Raw genomic sequence first — 21,248 nt, 5'->3', positions numbered from 1 at the left:
TCTCTCTCTCTCTCTGTCAAATAAATAAAATCTTTAAAAAAATAAAGTGTAGAGTTTGGGGAGGTGACTGGGTGGCTCAGTCATTAGGCATCTGCCTTCAGCTCAGGTCTTGATCCTGAGGTCCTAGGATAGAGCCCCTCATCGGGCTCCCTGCTCAGTGGGAAGGCTGCTTCTCCCTCTCCCACTCCCCCTGCTTGTGTTCCCTCTCTCGTGTCTCTCTGTGTCAAATAAATAAATAAAATCTTAAAAAAACAAAGTTTTTAAAGCCAAATTTATACAAAGTTTAATAAATCAAATGGTCATGTTCGAGAATATCAGTTGCTTAACTACCTTTCCTACTCCACCAAGCCAAGGACTTCTAACTTTTGTTAGATAAGTCTTTCAGTATTTACCACCATAACTCTAAATCAGATGGTATATTGATACTTTCTGATTTTGCCCATGTTAGGCATTATGCATTGACTTTCCAATATGCAGTCTAAGATTTAGCTCTGTTTACCCCACCCTCCCCTCTACCACACACACGTGCTCACTTTCCATTCCCCCAATCTCCCAATATAGTTACATCATACTTGGTTGTATCAGCTTCCAGTCTTCACATTGTGATGATCATGTGATTCACACCCGAGTCACTTAAGATAACCATGATTTTTCCCTTCTTCCCTACACAACTTTTTATATTCCACTGGAATTAACACTTGATCCCTCCCATTGACTTAGTTACATTTGTGATACATTATCACAAGTCCAAGCTCTAATTCACCCCAATTGTGTAAACCCCTCTCAAGAGTTTCGCACACAATCCTATCAGTGTCATCTACTTGAATAAAACTGTCCTGGAGTTTTTTGACTAGCTTCCATCTGAATGAGGTGCTTTCTGTGCCTGGCCCATAATGGTTCATCTGGGGTTTTCTTTTACTATGATCTTGGTGATTCCAGTTCCCTGCCTCTTGCGTTGGAGGCCCCATTTTCTTGGATCTAACAACTTATTCTCTAGGCTTCCTCCCTTGTTTTGGTGGAGTGCATCCTTCAGCAGCTTTCTGAGAGAGAGGATGCGCCACTACTTTTTTTGGAAACTCTGCATTTCTGAAAATGTTTGATTCTCTTGTCATACTTGTTGTGTTTTGGTCGTTTGGGTATGGAATTCTAGGCAGGAAACGATTTTCTTCTGAAGGCATTATTTCCCTGACTTTCGGTTTCCAGGTTGGATAACTCTGATGACATTAATTGCCGCTTTTTTGGAATGCATTTTATGAAACCTGTTTTTCAATCTCTGGAAACCTCTCAGAACTCCTTTTTGTCCCAGTTTTCTGAAATTTCATGGTGAAGTGTAATTCAACTCTATACTACCAATAAGTACCGTGAGCATGTGCTGTATGAATGATCCCACCAAAAGCTCCAAAGTACGCAAAGACATACACAAGTCCTTAAGGACCTGGAAATGGATGGGAGTGTGGGAGACAAGGGAAAGTAGGATTCGGTGAGGATGCACTATTACACACATAGGATTTGCAAGAGTCACATTTCCACAAATTCTAAGTGTCGGTATCTTTTAAGAGGGACTGATGCAGAATCTCGATCTGATTCATTCATTAGCAATTTAGCCTTCCTAGGGACTCAACAAATTCCATGCCTGGCCCATCTCCAGTCCTGGCTTATCTGGTAGGAAGTTGTGACTTTTAGTCCTTTTTTATTGCTGGGAGTAGTTGTTAGCCTCTAGAGGGCAGACTTTGCCGCTATTCTGCTGAAGGCCAGGAAAGCTTGTGTTCAATGCCAGAGGGTCCCTCAAACTCCTAGGGAACCAGTTGGGATAAACAAGGAACCAGGGCCCCCTTTCAGGAAGCAATCTCTAAAGTGTATTTCTCCTTCCCCTTCAAGATTACCTATGCTTAGGACATATCTGTTGATAGGTAAACAGATGTAACACATAGTAAGCTGCTCAGCAAGTGTTCTCTCAATGGATGAACACAGAATATTTCTCTCTATGTAATATCATCCCAACATTTACATAGCTGTCCATCCCTGGTGGGAATCAGCCAAGCACTACTGTGATGGCTGCCACATTATTATTACTGAAAACAATTTTGCCGATATTTTTAATCCTCATTTTATAGACCTGGAGGACAGAGAGATTAGTAAACTGAATCCAGACCTCACGTTAGATCCTTAGATCTGACTCACTCTACCACAAAAGGCAACCCCAAATATCACTGGAATGACCAGTGATTAGACCAGTGGGATTTGTCACCAAACTCTAGCATTTGTTACCCCAGAGCACACAGTAGGGGAGAGGAGGTGTGCTGGGTGGAAGAGAACTCACAGAACCATATTGTTGCTGGTTTTGATGCTAAGTAGCTGTGGGGCTCTGAGCTTCAGGCTCCAATTCTCTGGGCCTCAGTTTCCATATCTGCAAGATGCAGGTAAGAATACATTGTAAAGGGGCACCTGCCTGGCTCAGTCAGTAGAGCATCTGATCTTGATCTTGCGTTCAAGCCCACACTGGGTGTAGAGATCACTTTAAAAAAATTAATAAATAAATTTCTTTGTTTTCCTCCTCCTCCTCCTCCTCACCCCCCTCCTCCTTTCCTTCCCTCCTCCTCCTCCTCCTCCTTCTTCTTCAGAATATATTGTAAAGAGTTGGAGAGAGGTCTACGATGATCTAGGAATCAGAAACAGTAAGAGGTCTTAGAAGGTCTTCCAAGAGAATAGAGGTTCTGTGGCCCTTGGAGAATGATAGGAAACACTGCTGGAATTTTGAGAATGGGGACCCTTGAAGTAGTGTAGAGATTCTTCCTGGGTATGAGTTTTCTCTCCAAACATTCCACGATAATCCAAGACCCCATAATTTCTGCACAAAAGCAGGTGCCTCCAAACAGTGTTCCCCCTCCTGGGAACCAATGGCTCTGGCCCCACCAAGGGTGCTCAAACTTGGCTACCCGCTGAGATGACCTGGGGACCTATAAAGGTGCCTATGTCAGGGGTCCCCTCTTAACGACCCTGATTTGGGCTGTGGCCGAAGCACTGAGAATGGTGAGTTCCCCATGTGCTTCTAATGTTCAACCCAAGTTGAGGACCGCTGCCCAGGGCTTTAAATTCAATATTCACTTGAAAATTTAAAAAGAAAACAAAGGAAAGCAGTAGTACCCAGTGGCTCTCAAACTTTGATGTGCAAACGGATCACCTGGAGGTCTTCTAAAATGTAACCTCTAATTCGGGAGGTCCACGGTGGGCTGGACTTCTGCCTTTGTAACAGGCTCCCCGGGGCATGCCCACACAGCTGTCCCCAGACTGCATCTGAGCAGCTAGGCTGTAGCTGGAGTGAATACAGACTTGACTGAGAACTATGGTTCTTCAAGCCAGCTGGGATCTGCAGGAGGAAGTCACTTCACTTTTTGAGCCTTAGTCTTCTGATCTTAAATGCAGACTGGCCATGGTAACTACATCATAGAGTTCTTGTGATGCTTTAATGACATAATGTAGCAAACATGTTTGGCACGATACAACAAATATTAGCTTTTGAATTCTCAGGATAGCTAACACTCATGAAACGCTTAAGATCTGCCAGGAAATTTTTAAAGCGCTTTCACATCTTTTATCATTCAAGCCTCAAAACAACACTGTGAGGTGTGTGCTTATGATTTCATCATCCCTATTTTATGGGTGAAGAAACTGAGAAAGGGAGGTAGAGTATCTTAATTTACATCACACACCTGGGAGTAGCTAAGCTGGTGTTCGAACCCAGAGAGAATCTGGGCTTCCCCGCCGCCCCCTCCCCCTGCCCGGGGCTGAAATGGACACTGGAAACAGACATTTCTGCCCTGCAGGCCTGACATTCTGGAGGCGATGCCTTGAGGAATTACCCTCTGCCACGGACTGGGATCAACAGGTGGCAGCCCAGGGCTACTTAAAGAAATACCCAGCAACAAGGCCACCAGCTCTAAAAACTCTCCAAACTCCGGGATACCCTCCCCCCACAGGTGCTTGCCTAGGTGACCAGGGACCTACAGGAAAGAAGAGGCGTACCTCACGGGTTCAAATCTGAGTCCCCCAAGAAAAGAGACCACTTAGGCAGGCAAAGCAACGAGCAATACGAGTTTCCTGCAATTCCCGTTTACCCGAGGAGCGCAACCAGACCGAGAAATCTACAAATCTCTTTACACCGAAAGTTCGGCAAGGATCTGGGAGCTCAGCCAGTTGGTAAAAAGTCGGGAAGCCCTCTTGGGTTGCCCAGAGCACTCTGGAGGAGCCGGGCATCGATGCCCACGCGCAGGGGATGGGCACCCGCGCCGAGGAGACTCTATCTGTGGCATTACCTCGGCAGAACTTAGGGGTTTTTTTTTTTCCCTGCGGGGTCCCCTGGGAGAGGCAATGAATCTGAGGGGCACTGCAGGGGTGGGGGTTAACCCGGCGGTTTCCATGGCACCCGGGGCGTGGGGGAGGAATGCACCCCGCAAGCTGTGGCGAAACAACTGCGCAGCGGGACCGGCCCGGCTCGAGAAGGCGGGAGGGAAAGGGGGTCAGGAGGGTGGGGGAAGCCCGGCTGGACGGGGGTGGGGCGGTCACGTGCGCCCGAGGGGGCGGGGCCCCAAAGCCACCCCGGAGCGGAACAGTATCCCACCTAGAGGCTCCGTGCCAGGCGCGAACTTTTCTCCAGGACCGAGGGACTGAATTTGGCCTGAACCCCTGGGGTGGACTGCAGGCCCCCGGAGCCAGGACCGGGCTGAGGTGTCTGCGGCGGGCCTGGGGGACAGCGGTCGGTGGCAAGAGACACCAAGGAAAAGTGGGAGCAGAAGCTTTGGGGGTGAGTGAAGGGGGCCCGGCTCGCGGTTTTTACGCAGCCTCAGGTCTCCATTTATTCAGGGGTTGGGCCCGGGGCAAGTGCCCTGCCAGCTCTAAGGGAGCAGCCGAGGCCACTGTCCCTTGAGACTGCCGGAGTCCTCAGCACCTGTCTCGGGCTCCAGGAGAGGCTGTGGTCATGGTGAATGAAGATCCCAACCTAAAGGAGCATGATGGCAGCTCTGCGCAGGAGCCTGCCCTCTGGGTGGACCCCAGCGCGTCGGGCCACGCCAGCGTGTCCGCAGAGCCGAGCGTGTCGGCCCCCCCCAGCGTCTCCATCCACCCCAGCGTCTCAACCCACCCTAGCAGTTCGGCCCACCCCTGCGTCGCGGCGCACCCAAGCAGTTCGGCCCACCCCAGTACTTTGGCCCAAGCCGGTGGCTTGGCCCACCCCAGTAGCTCAGGCCCCGAGGACCTTAGCGTGATCAAGGTGAGCAAGCGCCGCTGGGTGGTGGTCCTGCTGTTCAGCGGCTACTCCATGTGCAACGCCTTCCAGTGGATCCAGTACGGCTCCATCAATAACATCTTCATGAAGTTCTACGGGGTCAGCGCCTTTGCCATCGACTGGCTGTCCATGTGTTACATGCTCACCTACATCCCTCTGCTCCTGCCCGTGGCCTGGCTGCTGGAGAAATTCGGCCTGCGCACCATCGCCCTCACCGGCTCTGCTCTCAACTGCCTGGGGGCCTGGGTGAAGCTGGGGAGCCTGAAGCCACATCTCTTCCCCGTCACCGTCCTGGGCCAGGTCGTCTGCTCGGTGGCCCAGGTCTTCATCCTGGGCATGCCCTCCCGCATCGCTTCTGTCTGGTTCGGGGCTAACGAGGTGTCAACGGCCTGCTCCATAGCTGTCTTTGGCAATCAGGTGGGTCGAGCTGTGGGTGGGCCGTTTGGAGGAATGGGCATCATTGTCATGGTGAGGCCCTGGGGTTAGGTTGCACTTGAATGTGGCGGAGCCTGTAGTTTTCTGACTTAAGCAGTGTTTGTGACTCTGGGTGACTTCGTGGCTGGGCGGGAGGGAGGGATTGTGACTGGATGGCTGTGTAAGAGAAGGGCAAGGGAACAGAAGGAGGAGACCTAGTCTTTGACCAACAGTTCCTCCTCCCCCAGCAGGAAGCATGCTTCTGGAACGACCTCGAGTTTATGATCTTCCTGACCCCGCAGGCCACGGCTTAGACCTGGGATTTCAGGAAAGCGATTCTTTCTCAGGGAGCAGCCCGTGGGCATCAGGTTATTCTGGCATTGTCAGAATTTGATTTTTTAGATTTGATTTTTGATTATTTTTAGCCGGACATGCTGGCTTTCCTAGAGCACAGAATCTCCTGTCCTAACGTAGAATCACAGAGTGCTGGCTTGGTGGTGCTTGGCCCTGTGCTGACCGTCTTTTATATACAGCTGAAGCCAGGACAGTGGAAATGGTGCTCTGGGACACACTGCTTTCCTGGGGGTTAGAGCCAAGCCTAGCCGGAGGGAATAGAAATCTCACCCTGAATTTCTAAGGCCTAGAGACCTTTTTGGAAAGGCGTGGAGAGCTCCTATCTCAATCCCTTTTCTTTCCTTCTTTTTGGAAGGAAAATCTCAAATTCTTTGTATCTCGGTGAGGTTATGATCCAAAATGTTAGGCATATTATGACTGCCTTCTGTGAATATTTGAAGCAAGTATTTATGGGATTCTGCCTCCAGGTCCCACTTCTTCACAAGCACCTGCCATTGTTTCCATTTTATTTAACAAATGACCAGTAACCCTTAGTTCTTATAGGATTTTTCCCTTATAGGAGGGTAAAGCTGGGAGGTGAAGGGCAAGACCTTTCCAGCCTCCCAAGGGTTAAATCTCTGTCTGAGCAGCAGAACAGGATTCAGACAGGTCACTGCAGTCTCAAACCCATTGTTTGGGGGAGAGCAGGTTGGCTAAGTGTGAGAAGCCCCTCCCTGGTGGCCTGGCGAGATCAGAGAATTTGAAAAATTTTTTTTATAAATCATAAAGCATAAACTAATAGGTTTTCAGACTCCTCCTCACACACCTGTGAGGGAACTTGACATCAGATAAATCTTTAAAATTTAATAATACTATTCACTCATTCCCCACCCCCACTCCCCACCCCCACTCCCCACCAAGGTCAGGAAATACGAAGAATTTTACATTTTAAAAACACTCTGACAGAATATATTTGTAGCACGGAGCCATCTACTCAATTTGATTTTTTCGGCTTAACCCTAAAAAAAAGTATGAAAAACTGAATTGTTTGTGCTTCCTCCCTTGGGGATGACGATCTATGTTCGGTTCTTGGCATGTGTTTTATTTAACCTTTCTTTCTGAGTAAAGCAGGGCTGAATGGAGGAGAGCTAGTACTAGAGGGGTAGCGAGAGCTTTGCCGCTTAGAAAAAAAGGCTCCCCAGAGTTGTCTAAACAGACTTCAGATGGCATTCCGCACTCTAATTCTTCTGGGCCTGTGACCCTCACACCGATCCGCTAAACTCTGTGCCCTGGTAATTCTGAGCCTCCCTCTCCTAGTGCCTCCAACGACTCCACACGTGCAGCAGCCCTGCTGGCATCAAATTCATCATTCATTCATTCATTCATTCATTGAAGTATTCACCCAGTGCCTCCCAGTTTGCCAGGCACTGGGCTAGGCCCACAAAGATAATCCCCATCTTTGCAGAGTTCCCATACTGGATTTTAAAATTGTTCCAGGCACTAGGATTCTGATAAACAAAGGAGTAAACAAAACCGAGATCAGTGTAGAAAGGATTTATTTTCAGTTCTCCAGGAGATTTTTTAGTATCTTCTTTGCCTATTTGCTTAGAGGAAATTGAAGGGGAAGGAAGCCAATGTCTATCAAATACCTGTTATGTGCAAGGCATTTCTCGTCTGTTATTTATTTTTTTCAACTCTGTGAGGTAGGTGGAATTTGCCCCTGTTGTTATGGGTGAGAAAATTGAGACCCAGATAATTGGAGGAAACTTATCCGGGGTCCTATAACTACTAAGTGGTAGAAAGGAGATTTGATTGCAACTCCACCTCCAAAATCCCGTGTCAGTAGGCCAATGCTGAGTTGTCATGTGGATAAAGCCTATGTTTTTTAGTTTTTAAATTCAATTTTTAAAGTAATTTTTTATCTTTTTCATTCATTCATTTTTTTTTTTTTTTTTAAGTGGAGCCCAAGGCAGGGCTTGAACTCATGACCCTGAGATCAAGACCTGAGCTGAGATCAAGAGTCGGACCCTTAACTGACTGAGGCACCCAGGTGCCCCTAAAACCTATATTTTTACGAAGGGGGAGGGCAGGATCGCGAGGGTAGAATTTCGCCCCTTGTGTCTGGTTGGTGGAGGTGGTCAAGTTTGCAGCCTTTTCCTCCAGAATCAGAGAGCCTCCCCACCTGTCTTCTGTTCTGAAGAGCTGGGCCGTAGTACCACCTCCCCACCCATCCTGTTGTAAACTGCCGAAGGGCGGATTCTGCCTCTAGGAGCCCAGCAGGAGTCACAAGCAGGTGGGGCTCTCTGTGGCAAGGAGAAACCAGGGAGTCCGCAGCGGGGCTGAGCGAGGGAAGGAATGTTAGAATTGCAACAGAGCCTCTTCCCTTTGGCGCTGGCCATTGGCACGCCTGGTGACAACCTGTTCCATTGCTTCCGGGGAAATGACCCACGTGGGGTTCCAGGGTTGTGAATGATGTTCTAGCAGGATTGGAAGAAAGCCCCGTCTTAGAGTCTGGTGGCAGCTTGGTGGCACTGGGCGGGAGAGAGGTGGGACCTCGAAGGGGCCGAGTCAGTGCCAGCCCCGGAGGAGGAATTTACAGCCCCGAGATGACAGAGGGACTTCCTCAAGGACCCTTGGGCAGCTGAGGGCCCCGTGCCTACCAGAAAGAGAATAGGAGAGAATGTTTGCTTTTCGGGTTGCGAAAATATCAGAGTCCCCCCTTTCCTGGTTTCACTTTCCATGGTTTTAGTCCCCTGCGGTCAGCCTGGAAACAGATGGTCCTCCTCCTGACCTATAGGACGGTCGTCCTACACGATGTCACAATGCCACATCATTCCCCTCGCTTTGTCTCATCACGCAGGCATGTTAGCCTCGCACGTCATTGTAAGAAGGGTGAGCAGAGTTCAGTAAGAGAGAGAGAGAGGGAGGGGTGACATTCATGTGAGTTTCATTACAATATATTGTTACAGTGGTTCTAGTTTATTGCTAGTTATTGCTAATCTCTTACGTCGCCTCACTGACAACTGAGCTTTACCACGGTTAGAGGTAGGTATAGAGAAACACGTCATACAGACAGGGTTCAGTACTGTCTGCAGTTTCCGGCATCCTGTGGGGGGCCTGGGAATACAGCCCCCATGGATGAGGATGGACGTAGCCGTCTGGTGCAGTCACCTTCCAGAATCGGGCGTGTAGCGGCCACGCCGTTTGGGCTTTTGGAAATAGTACTGCCCGATAGAAACATAAGGCAAGCCACGTGTACAACTAAATTTTCCTACTAGCTACATTAAAAATAGGTGAAATATGAATTTTTTTAAAAAGTAGAAAGAGCAGGTGAAACTGGTTTTACTAGGATGTTTTATTTAATCCAGTAGATCCAAAATAGTCTTTCAACATATAATCAATATAACAAAATCACTAATAAGCTATTTTCCACTCTTTTTTCATACTGAGTCTTTGAAAATTGGCGTGTCTTTGACACTTACAGCCTCGCCACCTTTCCCAGGAATGGGTTCAATAGCCAGGCTGGACAGCGCAGATCTAGAACAATGATGCTATATAGGGGGTGGGGGAATATCCTTGACCCTCTTAGGGGTCCTGGTTGGGTCTAAAAATTAAACTGATGGAGACAGGTGATCAGGAGAAAATCATCCAAGTTTTAGTGTAAGTATTACATGATGTGGGAGCCTTCTTAAGGAAATGAAGAAACACTCAGACCTGTGTGGGTTTAGGCCAAGTTTGATGAAAAGCGCACCATCATAGAGGAATATGACAGGTTAGGAGTGTGAAGTTAGTGTAGTGAACCGGGGGAAGCTGGGCAAGGCCTACTTGTTATGCTTCTCCTTGGTATCCTTCTGTCTTCAGAGGTAGGGGTGCTCCTTTGCTCCAGCTGTGGGAGGGGTAGCTCTTATAGGAGAGTTTAAGACCTGTTTCAGGGAAGAAGGGTGAGGAGGAGGAGGAACTCAGAGTGGCTTTCCTACTCTGCTGTTTTCTGAAACTCCCTCAGCTTAAACTATTCTGGGTCCCATAATTTGGAGGAGGGTGTCCTGACCCACATCATATCTAAGTGTTTGGAAATAGATTCTAGCAGAAAAGATGGGCGCTAGGAATCAGAGTCCAGCCTTGAGGACGTGGTGCTTGCTGGACTGGCTGACTGAGTGGTAATACCAGAGAGGCTGGGTGTTTGAGACTGACTCAGGGGTCAGGGTCATGAGGTGGGTGGTCAGCCCACTCTTGTTCCCAGATCATGGTCATTTGCCATGGAGATGTGTTAAAGTCTAAGCTTATCGTTCTGGATTTTCTAATGTCAGAGGCCTTTCAAGGTCATTGAAGTTGGGGGAGGTGAAGGCAAACTCATGTTCTCTTCTGGTCATTGTTCTTGTTACTTAAAGCACAGAGAGTGCCTGCCCACTTGGCTGACCACTCCTGGCCTCCCCTTATGCACTAGAAAACAGCAATAGTCCAGCGCTGGGAGGGCAGAAGGAGGCTAGAGGTGACTGACATGCAGTGGGGGGCGGGGTGGGGGCAGGGACCACATCCTCCTGGGGGCCAGCCAGGTCTTATAAATGGGACAGTCAAAATGACAGTGGGGTGTGATGGGGTCACAGCAAACTCGAGAGTCCATTTCCCATCTGAAGACAACAGCTGCATCAGCTCCCGCCAACTGTTGGTATACAAAGCATGGCCCAGTGTTGCCAGATCTCTTTTTTTTTTCTTTAGGGAGAAACCAGAGATCCAGATTTTTAGATGAAGGCTGTTTTTATGATGATGATGATGATGATGATGGTAAAAGAGACATAATGTTTAGCATTTTAACCATTCATAAGTGTACAGTTCAATGGCATTAACTACTTTTACAATGTTACGGAAGCACTACAACTATCTATTCCCCAAACATCTTCATATACCCTCCACCACTGTGTACCTATCAAATAATAACTCCTCCTATGCCCCTCCGTCCAGCCCCTAGTGACCTCTGGTCTACTCTGTTTCTATGAATTTGCCTCGGCTAGGTACGTCACATAAGTGGAATCATAACGTTTGTCTTTCTGGGTCTGGCTTATGAAATCTATGAAGTGCTGATAACTAATTCATAAGTGTGTGTGTTTGGTTATATTCCATCTTTTGAAACCATGGATCAGATAAAACTTGAGTTTGAGGCTTTTGGGGAAGATAAAATGGAAGGGAATGCCTGGTCTCCTTCATCTGTCAGGATGCCCTTGCCAAAGACACAAGGCCACCGGAATGAGCTCAGAGGCGAGCAGCTCTGGGGAGGCATCCAGACCGGTGCTCCCAGCCAAAAACGGTGATCATCTGCCTTACCCTAGGGGCTGGGTAAAAATACAGATGCCTGGGCCCGGAGGTGGACTTCGTTACCTGGACTCTCTAGGGCTGGGACCCGGGCTCCTGTCTCTTCACCTGGCTTCCCAGGTGAGACCAGTGATCAGTTTTTGACATCACTAGGAGAGAGGAGCAGCAGGCTATGGGAAGGCAGCCTCTCGCTTGGAGCCACATTGTTGTCATGAGAGATTTATTACATGTTTGCTGTATGCTGGTCTGGTGGGCTCGAGGAAGCAATGGGGAGCTCAGCCATTCAGCCTCCAGATTGAGGGAAGAGGCTGGGCTGGGGTAGGGCTCATAATTTGGATTCATTTAAGGTTTTTAAAATATACTCCCACCCCGGGTGTGGGGGGCACGCCCTGGTGGAATGTGAGGTGGAACCAAACTCATGAGCTCTCCTCTTCATTTTGTTTCTTTAACCTTCAGCTCAGGGCACTGGAGAGGCTCGAGTTGGCCTGGCCTGACTTCTGTCTTGTTTTTGTTCCTTTGGTGGCATTGTTGCAAGTGCCTGGCAATTCCATGGAATCAAGTCTAAGTCTTCGAGTTAGCATGCTCAGACCCCGACTCCTCACCATTTCTTTCTATCCAGTCTGTCTCTTGTTCTCTCCCAGCCTTGTCGCTCTGCTCTGACCAGTCTGGCTCCTTAATTCTCTCCTTGAAGATAGACTCACTGCTTGGGAAATAAGCCTTAGGCTTTGAAGAGTGATGTCAGCAAGATGGTGGGTCAGGAAGCTTCAGACTCTCGCCCCTCACAGAAATGTTAAGTAAACTAAAACCCAGTTAAAATCACTTCTTTATAGGAGTTCTGGAGATTAGTCAAAGATAAACAGCAACCAGGCAAATACCTAACCAAGAAAAAGCCCCAGTCAATAAGGTGGGAGGTTTCATGGCATTTTTACTTACCTTTTCCTCCCCACTCTTCCTCCCACATGTTGTACTCCCAATAACCAGGTCCTTTCTGTAAACTGAATTTGCAACACTTTAACCTAATTGTATTTTTGTACACTAACAATGAACAATCCAAAAAAGGAAATTAAGAAAACAATTTCATCTACAGCAGCATCAAAAACAAAATACCCAGGAATACATTAACCAAAAAGGTGAAAGACTTATACACTGAAAACTGTGAAACATCGCTGAAAGAAATTAAAGAAGTCGTAAATACATGAAAAAGACATCCTGTGTTTGTGGAAGACTTAATATTGTTAAGATGGAAATATTGCCAAAAACAATCTACAGACTCAGTGTCATCCCCATCAAAATGCCAATGATGTTATTTGCAGAAATAGAAAAATGGAAAAAAGAAAATATCACATGGAAATTTAAGGGACGCTGAATAGCCAAAATAATTTTGGAAGAGAATAACAAAGTTGGAGGTCTCACACTTCTTGACCCTAAAACTAATAACAAAGCTGTAGCAATCATGGCGGTATGGTATTGGCAAAAAAACATAACATAGAGACCAATGGCATAGACAGCCCAGAAGTAAACCCTCACATGTGTGATCCAGTGATTTCAACAAGGGTGCCAAGGCCAATGGAAACATTTTCCTTAATATTTTTTAGAGCAGTTTTAGGTTTGCAGCAAAATTAAGTCAAAGGCACAGAGATTTCTCCCTACCCTTCTTACTGCCGCTCCTCAGCATGCATAGCCTCCCCTGTTGTCAACATCCCCCACCAGAATGTTACAGTTGTTGAACCTACATTGACACATCATGACAACCAATCTTTTCAACAAATGGTGTGGAGAAAACTATAAACCACAGTGGTACATTTGTTACAATTGATGAACCTACATTGACACATGATTATCACTATTTCAACAAAGGGTGTTGGTAAAACTATAACTCTATAAGAAGAAAACACAGAGAAAACGCTTCGTGATGTTGGATCTGGGAATGATGGCAATGATTTCTAGGTTGTGATACTAAAAGCATGGGCAACAAAAGAAAAAAAGAGATTCATTGGACTATATCAAAATAAAACACTTCTGTGCATCAGAGGACACTGATCATTAGAGTGAGAAGGCAACTTGTGGAATGGGAGAAAACATTTTCAAATCATATATCTGATAAGGGTTGATATCCAGAATATATAAAGAATCCCTACAGCTGAACAAAATTAAAAAAAAACCAACTTATTTAATAATGAGCAAAGGACTTGAACAGGTATTTCTCCAAAAAAGATATACAACTGGTCAATACACACATGAAAAGATGCTTATCATCAGGGAAATGCAAGTCAAAAACACAATGAGATACCACGTCACACTCAATAGAATGCTATGAAAGAAAAAAGAAGTGTAGACAAGAATGTGCAGCAATTGGAACCCTTGTGCATTGCTGATGGGAATGTAAAATGGTGCAGTCATCTGGAAGACAATATGACAGTTCCTCAGAAAATTAAAATCAGGATTACCGTATGATCCAGCAATTCTGCTCCTGGCTATCCAAAAGGAACGAAAGCAGGAAGTTAAACCTGATATTTGTATGCCTGTTTTTACAGCAACATTATTCACAATAGCCATAAAGGTGAAAGTAACCTAAGTGCCCCTCTACCGATAAATGGGTAAACAAAATGTGATATACACATAAAATGAAATATTATTCATCCTTGAAAGGAAATTCTGACACTGCTCCACATGGATCAGCCTTGAAGACATTATGGTAGGTGGAATAGGGTAGTCCGCCAAAGGAGAGATACTACGTGATCCCACTTACATGAGGTATTGTGTATTTTTTTCTGACACCAACCAGTCTCCAATTCTCTGCCACCAACTGAGTGTCCTACAATCCAATTTAATTCTGACACTGACTACTTGGAGTTAATGCTGACCAGCCAACTCCACAAGTTCAGGGCTCAGTTCCACAAGACTGACCCCACTTAAAATGCCATCTCCAAGTCTTGGGGGCCAGCTAAACTTCTCACTCACTGGTTATACATTGAGGGTTCCCATGACCCCTACTCAGGTTCTATGATTGGCTAGAATGGCTCACAGAACGCAGGTAAACATTTTGTTTACTAGTAAGGTAATTTTACTCATTATAAAGGATACAACTCAGGAACAGCCAAGTGGAAGAGATGTGGGGGCCTCTCTGGGCGTGCCACCCTGCCTCTCCACCCTGATGTCATGTGTTTTGACCAGAAAGCTCACCGAAGTTCCCTGCTCATGTGTTTTCATAGAGCTCAATTTCTAGCTCCCCTTCCCTCTTCAGAGGTCAGCTGAGGATGAGGCTGAAAGTTCCCAAACTCGAATCGTGTAGTTTTCTGGAGATTAGCCCATCCTAAGGCCATCGACAGGCCTTGCTCTGAGTCACTTCAGCAGCATAAATTCAGGTGTGATGGAAAAGGGTTTCTTATGAGTAACAAAAGACACTCCTACCACTCACGAGATGCCAACGGCTTTCAGAACTCTGTACCAGGAACCGGGGACAAAGAGCAAATATGTTTTGATGATACCACAGGTACAAAGAGTACTCAAATTCATAGAGACAAAGTAGGATGGCAGTTGCCAGGGACTAGGGGAGGAAAGAATGGGGAGTTACTGTTTGATGAGTATTGAGTTTCAGTTTGGGAAGATGAAGAATGTTCTGGAGATGGGTAGAAGTGATGGTTGCAAGGCAATATACTTCATGCCACTAAACCATACGTTAAAATGGTAAAAATGGTGAGTTTTATGCTATGTGTATTTTACCAAAAAAAAAAAAAATCCATTGCTTGTGAGGTGTTTCCTTCTGGCGGGGTGCCTCCTCACCACCTGTCTTCAACTCCTCAGTGTCTGTGCTTGGAAGAGAGCATTCTGGGCCATCTGTGTGCTTGCTGAGTCCACTGGGACACTGGGATACTTTGTTTCCTGGTGGTTTGTGTTTCCCCCTCTTCCTTATCTTTTCTCCTGTCCTTCCCTCCCTCTTTCTCCCTGCCCCTTTTTCAGCTACATGGGAAACTTGTCAGAGGGCTGGAAATTTGACTAATAAACCTCTCCCATATCTCAGAGCAGGGCTCTGGGTGTAACAGGTGCTGACAGATGGACGGACAGATTAATACACAGGAATTAAGGTGACTACTTAGTTGAGAGCTCAGGTCATTGGAGGAAAGAACTGTCATACCCGGATTTGTCTTTCTGACGTGATTCAATCTTGTTCCTTCAATGGAAAGAGCTATGCAGTCCTTACTGTGTGCCTTGAACCATGCCAGACCCAGGGTGGTTGAGAACACCATCGTTAGCTCTGCTATGTTCCTTCAGACAAGTCTATTAGGTTTTCTACATTTTGATTTCTTCTTTTGTAAGCGGGAGACAATAGTGGCTATTGCAGAAGGTAAAGGAGAGGATTAAGTGAGACATCATGGAGGGCTCTCAGCTGGCAGAATTTGTCCGATAAAAAGGTGCTAAATGAAGAACAGATGTTACCAGTACTACCGTCAATAAACACAATTGCTCCTTTGCACAGGGGGCTCCTGATCTAGAAGGAGAGGCCAACACTGACAGGCTCATAATACCACCATGTATGTTCATGGGAACTTATAGGTCACAGCACATGGGAGGACATTATCCCAGGATGAGCATAATGGGGAGCAAGCAGGACAGTTTCCCTGAGGAGGTGATTTTTCATGAGTGGAGTGACCAGGGGGCGAGTGATTAGGGAGGGCGGGCCATTCTGGGAAGTTTCCAGGCAGTATCACAATGGAGACTTGTCCCACTTGAAAGCCACTCAAATGGATAGCTATATGTAGGGGCTGGGAGGTGGTGTTTCTTTCCCAGCATGTGGTGATGACGCCTTTTGTCTGTGATGAAGACTTTCGAGTCTCTGGGATAACACAGATACTGTGTTATCATCAGTCCTTCGTCTCACAAACCTAAGGTTAGGTGGACGCAGCTGGTTTCTACTGCCTGGTTCTTGATCTTTTTCCAGCAATGCTGTTAACAGGATATCCTTTCCTTGACTTAGACTACCCCCCCCCCCATCCCCAACATCAAACAGCCCTGAGTGGATCGCAGGATAAGGGCTGGAACCCCATCAAGCATGATAAAAAAAAACTGTGGTTCACGTGACAGCTGGTGTCTCTTCTTCTTTCTTTCTTCTCTGTCTCCCAACTTCTACCCAGCACCATTCCTGAACTGAACCCAATGGAGCATCTTTCTTCTCTTGGTTCTGAAGGACTAAGGGCCTTTTTCTTTACCGAGTTGTTCCAAGGGGGGAAGCCTTCCTGCAGGCTCCGGCTGTCCACCTTGATTCTTCTGCTTTCTGACCTCGTTGCAGGCATCTTTCCTTTTTTATGCTGTGCAAAAACATGAGCTCAGCTTCTCAGCACCACGCGGTTCAAGACGAGGCCTTGCTCGGGCATGCGGCCAGATGATAGAAGTACCATTGGGGTGCTGCAGGGGAGATGGGAGGTGCGCTGGGCTCTCCTTGCCTGCCATCTTCTTGCAATCTGTGGGTCTCAGAACCTCATTAATGGAGCAGTGTTTGCTTTGGAACCCGATTCCTTCTCTAGAGTGGAGGCGAACACAAGTCCGCTTCGTTTCCGGGAGACCGCTTCTGATTGGACAGTTCTGCTGGCTCCGGAGGGGAGTGTGTGGGGGGTGAGAGGACACAAAGATGGAGCCAATTTAGGAGTTGGTTTTTTTTTTTTCCCCCTCCTTTCCCCCTCCTCCTCTCCCCTGGAAATGCGTGCTTTCTGCCCCAAATTACTGTGTTGGCATGGCTGGGTCTCCTCTGATGGCTCTGGAGACCGCTCTCTATACACGAGGCCAACTGTGGTGTCCGTCTATTCCCAGAAGTGGGCAGGGCCCATTCCAATGGACTGTTTGTTCCGGGTGGTGGCTGCCCCGTGAAGCAATCTGTGCCTCCTCAGACCTTTGCCCTGGGCTTCCAGTTCAGTGCTGGGCATGTCTGTGGAACCACTCAGCGAGTGAGCTCAGAGGACCATTTCCTCTCTCCCGAGGAGCTCGGCGGGCATACAGATCCCTCTCTCTCCCCCCACCTCTGCCTAGGATGCACAGGGAAGACAGCCTCGGAGAACAGTCTCTTGACTTCTTGCACTGAGGGAAGCCGAGAGCCACTGTGGAGGGAGGGCCCTGCTCCTCCAGCACCAGAAGCACCTGCGGGGGTGGCGGGGGGGGGGGGGGTGTTAAAATGCAGATTCCTAGGCACCAAGGCAGACCCAGGGAATCAGTGTCTCTGGGTGGGGCTTGGGAATCTGTGTTTTTGATCCTCCATTAGGGATTCTGACACTCTCTGACGTTCGAGAACTCCTGGGATGAAAGAGCTGTGGAGCCCGGACCCGGCGCTGCTGGCCGCTGTGTTTGGGGCGTTCGGCGGGACACCTGCCCTCCTCTGGCATCAGCCTTGTGATCTGTAGCAGGAAAGTCTGCCTCCCAGGGTTGCTCCAGAATTAGGTGAGGGAGCGTGTGAAAGCTCTCGGAATCAAAGAAGCCCTCCGTAAAGGGTTCCTGAGCCCACACCCGCCTGCTCCGTCCATACCACACTCTTTGCAGCGTCTTTCGATTTCAGTCACTTTCCTTCATCTCTGCTGCCATCCCTGAAGTTTAGGCGGGCACATGCCCCTCCCCAGGTCCTTACGTGGGGGAACTGAAGCAGCCCACACCCCATGTCCACTCTCTCAGCCGGCGAGCTGGGTGGGGCCAGCAGTCACCACCCTCCTGCAGAGAGGTCACTCCCCTTCCGCTGCAAGACCTTGCTTGTAACACACCAGCCAGAAGAGACCATGCCTGGCACACAGCAGCGACTGAGGCTCTCTGGATGGGAAGAGGGATGTTTGGTGCTCTGACTGTTTTACACTTTAGCCGTGGGGCCTTATCTTCTCATCGCTGAGGGAAGATTCCAGAGCATTTTCTGTGATTACCGTCTCTTACCCTGTCAGCTGTAGCCTCAGGAGGAGGGGAGTGGGGGTGAGGGAAGAATGTGGCTTGACTCAACTCTCTGACTAATCTTTTCCACCTTTTCTCTGTAACTAGGCCCCAGGAGAAAATCCCCTCCACCTAGAGCCTCAGTTCCCCAAGCCTTTGAAGCAGGTGGTCAGGAAGGGCAGCAGGTGGTGATAAAGCCTCCCTTCCGGGCTGCCTGAGGGGGGGCGGGGCCGGGAAAGATCAAGGCTCTCCGGTTTCTGGAGCAGCTTCCTGGAAGCCCTCCCCACCCCTATGTCCTGAGTGTCACTGGAGTGTCGCTGTTCCAAGGGACAGTCTCAGCCCCTGGCCTGCCGTGTGGCCTTGAGGCAGGCATCTCAACAGATGCCTGTTGGTGGAGCGAGACCATCCTTGCCAGTGTTTGCTTCTCAGGTTCTTGCCGGGGGAGATGAAATCATGTTGCCGGAGCCCAGATCACTGGCCGGAGGTTTGTTTCCAGGGACCGAAGGAAACGTTGACGTTCTCTCCTCTCATCGGACTGCTTTCTGATTCCCTGTCCACAAAGAACTTTGATAAGAGGTGCTGGGTAAATGTGTTTGCCGTTTTCTGATGACCCAAACACGTTCCCCAGTTCTATCACAAACGCCCTGCAAAGGAGTCCATCAGGCCCTGGGTCATCTGGAGTCTCAGACCACGTCTTCCAGGCACATGTGGCTGATTGGTGCCTTGTCTCGGCTCAGCGAGGTTCTATGGGAAGACAGCGGGGTCGGGAGCGGGACCATCAGAAGTCCCAGTATTTACTTCACTGCTCTGAACTCAGCAAGTTGCTTAAATTCCGTTAGGGAACAGGGAACACAACATGCACCTCCCAGGGCAGTGTCATTTCACCTGGACTTTGGGCATCCTGCTGTTGACCTTGACCTCACCGCGTTGCCTTGCTGCTCAGGTTATATGTTGTGCAAACCTAGACTCTTAAGTGTCTTTAAGGAAAAAAACCGACTCTGGACTTGCTCAGTGACACTCAAGGGATATAATGTTGAACATGCGTACAACGCGCATCCTGTTGCCTTTGTGAAATGCGGTGTTGGAATGCACTTGGCTCGAGAACCGCAGCCTCCGTCTGCAGAGCTTGGCATTCTTGCCCTTTAGAGTCCGCTCTTGGTTTCTGAAAGCTCCCTGGTCATTCTGGCTGTAGGAGCCTGTCCCAGAGCTTCTGGGTTCTGGAGTCTTTCTGCTAATTTGAGCCTCTTGGGCTGACCCATTCTGCAGCTCCAGGAATCCTGCAGAACCTTCTGATTCTTTTTGATTGCCAGAAGGGGCTTTTGCTAAGGGTTAGCACAAAGCAGCTTTTCAATCTATATGTGCCCAGGACGGCCCCTTTCTTCAGTGAAGGTGGGTATCCATGGTGGCACAGCACAGAGCCGATTTGGTCTTCACGGAGGACACAGGGCCCAGAGTGAGGAGCCTTCTTTTGAGGGCGTGGTGGTGTTGGCCTTCCCCTATTTCCACCCAGGCCCTTTACAGTTAGTGGCAGTGATCAGTGGTAACAGACAGGGACCGGTGGGGCTTGGACTGCCCTTGTGAAGACATTGCCTTTTTCCTTTCCAGAGTTTCTCCTTCTCAGAGAAAAGGCTACCCCATTGTCTGCCCCAGGAATGGCTAGTCCTGCATTCTCATGCTGCTCCCCCCAAACTCATGGCCTTTCGTAGGGTGCTCCCACCCTGGGCCACATTTCTGTCCCTTGCAAATAACCCACACAGTCCCCTGGCCGTCCTCTTTGTCTTCTTGAATCCTGCTTGTTCTGGATTTCATTCCCTCCAGCCAGCCTCCCCATGTCTCCCCAGTTGATAGCAGGGAATGTGACTAATGGGAGCCAGGGAATGAAGGCTCTCATCCTCTTGGCCGGTCCGTCTCAGGAAGGACAGCCTCGGGTTAGAGGTCACACACTGCGCTTCTAGAACTCAGTCTATGGTTTTTTTGTTTTTTTTGTGTTTTTTTTGGAGACAGTACAGCACAACCATTATTTTTGTATTGTACAAATGTTTAGTGAGCATCTACTTTGTTCCGAGCAGCAGTCTGAGTGCTAAGGATGAAGCAATGAATGGAAAGAAAAGGTCCCTGAGTTCACATTTAAGAGAGGAGAGATGAAACTATAAGGCAGCGAGGAATGGAGTGACTAATGGTGGAAATATCAGGTCAAGGAGGAGGGGAGACATCTTCAGAGCAGGATCTGGGGAGATGTTCTTGTGTAAGTAGGTCCCTGAATAACTCCCTAGATCACAGAGCCAGATCTGATGGTGCTGCTTCCTTGGATATGGGTGGCAGAGATATGGGTGGCAGAGATTTCTTTCTCTTTCTAGATTTCTCCTCGGGATCACGAGGCAGGGTTAGTTAACTTGTGCAGTTGACTTCACAAGCTAGGAAAAAGCAGCTTTGGAACCACCCTGTCTGTTTCTGGTGGCACACCCTGCAGGAAGAGGAACTGGGTCTTTCCATGGCAACCCACAAAACAGTAACTCGTCCAGGGCCTGCCCCGTGAGTAATCACCTGGGTCCGAACTTCACCCTTGAAAATCAGAAGGGGAGGACTGTTGCTCAGAAAGTCCAATCAGACTTCGAAGAAATGTGGGAGGGGTAGAAACATTTATTGTCACATGAACTCCTTTTAGGGATGACAGCGTGTGACCCCTGCATGGGTCTGGGCTGTTTACCACCATCTGTACCCAGGACAGCGGGAAGGATCCGTTGGCTACTATGTGGGGGCTTCTGGGGCAGAGTTGGGGCAAAGTCCCAAAGCCCTTGAATAGAGCTAGGCACGTTGCCCGCTTCCAGGGCGGAAAACTGGGAGATAGTGAGGTCTGAGCTCCGCTGCTTTGGCTGGCCTGGTGGTTCGAAAGATGCCCCCTCGTTTTTCCTCTTTTGCAACAGGATCATGGGGAAGTTGTGTGAGCCTGTGGTCATGGGCCTCAGCAGTGTCAGCAGAGGGACCTTTGAGTACCGAAGCCAGCAGCGCCACGGGC

General features: G+C 48.4%; 1 protein-coding gene across 1 annotated transcript in view; it reads left to right on the top strand.

The window, feature by feature from the left end:
* Positions 1 to 2,656: 2,656 nt before the first annotated feature.
* Positions 2,657 to 21,248, top strand: part of FLVCR2 (FLVCR heme transporter 2) — a 53,462-nt gene continuing 34,870 nt past the window's right edge. Inside the window, exon 1 of the mRNA XM_046007915.1 lies at positions 2,657 to 5,698. Coding sequence (XP_045863871.1) covers positions 4,976 to 5,698 — 723 coding nt within the window. The 5' untranslated portion in view covers positions 2,657 to 4,975. The remainder of the gene's footprint in view (positions 5,699 to 21,248) is intronic.

This window comes from Meles meles, chromosome 6 (genome assembly GCF_922984935.1).
Source record: "Meles meles chromosome 6, mMelMel3.1 paternal haplotype, whole genome shotgun sequence".
Taxonomy (NCBI): domain Eukaryota; kingdom Metazoa; phylum Chordata; class Mammalia; order Carnivora; family Mustelidae; genus Meles; species Meles meles.
Note: the sequence above shows the minus strand (reverse complement) of the source record. Positions and strands in the feature narration are given on the sequence as shown.